The sequence below is a fragment of the Macaca thibetana genome, chromosome 13 (genome assembly GCF_024542745.1).
Source record: "Macaca thibetana thibetana isolate TM-01 chromosome 13, ASM2454274v1, whole genome shotgun sequence".
Classification (NCBI taxonomy): Eukaryota; Metazoa; Chordata; class Mammalia; order Primates; family Cercopithecidae; genus Macaca; species Macaca thibetana.
Window position 1 is genome coordinate 14,105,688 of NC_065590.1, and position 4,283 is coordinate 14,109,970.

Below are 4,283 nucleotides of genomic sequence, written 5' to 3' on the forward strand. Positions count from 1 at the left end.
TTCCCAGGGTTTCTAAGACCTTAGTGTTCTTTATTGTTTATTGTGGAGTGTGTTTGCACCCAGAGACAGGTTGTTGACATAGCAATTTATGGGATTTTAAATTTTGTGATAGTGAAAATTACTTAATAAATTATTCATAAATAATAATCTAAAATTAATATATTGTATAAAAATGAGATTAATTGAAGACCCTGAAAGGAGCCTGAGAGGATAAAAACCCATATTCTTTTCAGAAGAGGACAATTAAAGACATATGACTTTTATTACAAAGACATTTTAGTAGAAATTATCAAGTGATAAATTCAAATAGGCTGCCACAAACGTAACTTTATACTCAAAAAATTATTTTCCAAAATAATTTTACATTTTCATATAAAAACAAACAACTGCCAGGTGCAATGGCTCACGCCTGTAATCCCAGCACTTTGGGAGGCTAAGGCAGGTGGATCGCTTCAGATCAGGAGTTCAACACCACCCTGGCCAACATGGTAAAACCCTGACTCTACTAAAAGTACAAAAATTAGCCTGAGATGGAGGTGGGCACCTGTAATCACAGCTGCTCGGGAGGCTGAGGCATAAGAATCGCTTGAACCCAGGAGCAGAGTTTGCAGTGAGCCAAGATCATGTCAGTGCACTCCAGCCTGGGTGACAGAGTGAGACTCCATCTCAAAACACAACACAACAAAACAAACAAACAAAGTGGGTTTATCAGCAGATCCACTCAATGGAAAATTTCTCCAATGTGTGCTTAAAGTAAAAGAACATTTATCCCTGATAGAAAACTCTAGATTTCTTTGGTCTTTAGAAGAAAACAGCTTTCTCTCTACTCGTTCCACCTCATGCTGCCGAGGATGGGTGTGGGGGCAAGTGACTGTGAAGAAGGAGGAAGGCTGTGTTCTGAGGGTGGTCGTGCCTCCTGCCCATCTGAGTGACCTCATGGAGCAGAGCCACCGACACCACCAAGGCCACCTACCTGCCTCTGCACTGCCAGGCAACAGACATAGAAACCTTGTCACATTTAGTCCACCATATTTTGAGGCTTCTTTGTAACAGCCTTAATTGTGCTCTTATTCTCCTTGGTATTTCATTTCAGTTTTTGGAACCATTTATTTTTCACCTAATGGGGCATTAACATGTGGGACTGAAGTACAGCTGAGGCTATCATGAGCCAGGGTCCTCAGCAGCAACCTCTGCCCTGAGGTCTCCAACAGCCTCCTCTTCTGCAGACACAGAGACCCTGCCGAGTTGCTCTCCAGACAAGCAGCACATGTGAGCAATTGGGCAACCCCAGGAGGGAGGTTTCTGTTCAGGGATGAAACACTGTGGGAGGAGTTTGTAGAGCTTGCATGCAGTAATAAACCCCTACGTCCTCAGCCTCCACCCTGCTGATTTTCAGTGTAAAATCTGTGCCTGACCCACTGCCACTGAACCTGTCGGGGACCCCGGAGGCCCGATTAGAACCATAATAGATCAGGAGCTGTGGAGACTGGCCTGGCTTCTGCAGGTACCAGTTCAAATAGTTGTATCCATTACTACTCAGAAGGCTCTGACTAGACCTGCAGGAGATGGAGGCCGGCTCTCCAAGGGTGACGGGCAGAGAGAGTGGAGTCTGGGTCATCACGATATCTCCACTGGAGGCTGAAATAATGAATTGCAAAGTTATGTACAACTTAATGAGTAATTTTCATAATTTATCTTATGTCATTTATTTCAACTTAATTTTTAAAAACACTGATTTATGCCATAAAAATACACATTCTGAAATGAATTATTTTTTGTAAAGTATAAGAGACCTTTGTTTTTTGAAGATCTTAATCAGAGCACCAGACATCATATTTTTTATGAGCTTACAATTATTCACAGAGCAAAATACAAAGTTCCCTTTTCTACAGCACAGATCATATTCCTCTAACGCAGGGTTAGACTAAACATGGGTTGCTGTGGAGCCCTAGAGCTCACCCTTCCACCCCATTCTCCTTCCTCATCTCCTTCTGTTCTTACCAGAGACCCAGAGCATTAGCAGCCCCAGGAGCTGAGCAGGGAGCCTCATTGTGACAAGGTGAACTGAGGAGTCCTGATCAGTCAAGGCAAGGTTGGAGTTGAGCTTTTATCTCAGACTTGCTAAGAAAAGTCCTCCCTATGGGACAATATGCAAATGGCCTGGTGCATGCAGTGGTGTGGAAAGAGTCAATGTGGCAGGTGGGCAGGGGATATGTCTCTCCTGTGAGCAGTGTGATATAAAATGGGAGGAAGGATCTGACTGTGACAGTTTGGATCTTGGGTAGGTTCCACTGTATAGGACATGCAACTCTAGGAAAGCATAACAACCCTAACAATGTGGAAATATGTCTAGAATGAACATGGGTGAATGCCGTTCTTCTTGGCCCCCTGCCAGCTAATCTAAAAAAGAAAACATTACCCTTTCCTACGAGCACTGATGAGCAGAGTGCCTACAAATAAAACACAGTTTTGAGCCAGTTCAAGAGTTGTCTGGTATCTGCTGTTTCCAGGATAACTGTTCAAGAAAGTTCACAGCAGGTGTTGGAATCTGCCCTCCCCTGGCACCTGGTGAGTGAGCCCCATAAGAGCGCTCTGTCCAAGGGCCTCACAGGGAAAATAATGTGGGTCTCTACATTTAGATCCAAGAGCCCAGTGTAAGTAAGAGGAAAGGGGGAAACAATTTTTTCCTCGGGCAGTGAATATAAAATTCCTGGTGACCAATTGTTCAATCTGGTATATATCCCATCATAATCATCTCACATATGCCAGGTTAACCAGAAGGATTTATCAAGGGAAGATTTTTCTAAGATAATGATATAGAATGAACAAAAATTAACTTTGCACTATGTTTTTCTAAATGGTGTTAAGAAAAGCGCTTCCCACAGCCTTCCTCATCATGGAGAATTATCGGAAGAACTCGCTCCTGATGTTTAACATGGGTTCTTTTCCATTTCCCAAGTGTCTCGGCTGGGTTGAGAAATAAAGGGAAAGCACAAGAGAGAGAAATTTAAAGCTGGGTGTCTGGGGGAGATATCACATGTCGGCAGGATCCGTGATGTTCCCCGAGCTGTCAAACCAGCAAGTTTTTATTAGCAATTTTCAAAAGGGGAGGGAGTGCACGAATAGGGTGTGGGTCACGGAGATCACATACTGCACAAGGTAATACGATACCACAAAGCAAATAGAGGCAGGGTGAGATCACAGGACCACTGGATGAGGTGAAATTAAAATTGCTAATGAAGTTTCAGGCACGCATTGTCATTGATAACATCTTATCAGGAAACAGGGTTTGAGAGCAGATAACCTGTCTGACCAAAATTTGTTAGGTGGGAATTTTTGTTCACCTGATAAGCCTGGGAGCACTATAGGAGACCGGGGCTTATTTCATCCCATCGTTTTTGACCATAAAAGACGGGACACCTTAAAAAGGGGCCCTCTATAGACCCACCTTCAGGGCGCATTCTCTTTCTCAGGGATGTTCCTTGCTGAGAAAAAGAATTCAGCGATATTTCTCCTATTTGCTTATGAAAGAGGAGGAATATAGCTCTGTTTCCGTCCAGCTCATCCGCGGCCAGTTCAAAGTTACCTCTCTTGTTCCCTGAACCTCGCTGTTATCCTGTTCTTTTTTTAAGATGCCCAGATTTCATATTGTTCAAACACACATGCTCTACAAACGATTTGTGCAGTTGACACAATCACAGGGTCCTGAGGCGACATTCATCCTCCTCAGCTTACAAAGAAGATGAGGGGATTAAGAGATTAAAGTAAAGACAGGCATAGGGAAACACAGGGGTATTCACTGGGGAAGTGATAAGTGTCCATGAAATCTTCACAATTTATGTTCAGAGATTACAGTAAAGTCAGGTGTAAGAAATTATAAAAGTATTAATTTGCAGAACTAATAAATGTCCATGAAATCTTCACAATTTATGTGCTTCTGCTGCGGCTTCAGTCGGTCCCTCCGTTTAGGGTCCCTGACTTCCCACAACAGAGAATGAGGTCCTATCAGGACTTCCAGTTTCTTGTCAACTCTGAGTGAGACCTGAGTGTCCCCTGGACCTGTAAGTGGTGTAGCTACAGCCAAGAGTTCATAATTCGAGTGGAAATTCTCTGTGTAAGAAGAGCATGAACTGGATCCACAGATTTCCTGTCTCAGGGTTACCATTACACATTTTCCTGAGCTTTCATGTAAAGATGATCACAGCTCAGAGATGTCAATCTACCACACAGCTGATCATGAAAACAGGGAAACAATCCAACTGTTCGTTTGTCAATGATATGCT

At 43.2% G+C, this 4,283-nt stretch overlaps 1 gene segment (V, D, J or C); it reads right to left on the reverse strand.

The window, feature by feature from the left end:
* Positions 1-315: 315 nt before the first annotated feature.
* LOC126934460 (immunoglobulin kappa variable 2-28-like) lies at positions 316-2,397 on the reverse strand. The segment is given in 2 exon segments: positions 316-1,638; positions 2,002-2,397. Coding segments are annotated over 2 exon segments (381 nt in total).
* Between the last annotated feature and the right edge of the window lie 1,886 nt (positions 2,398-4,283).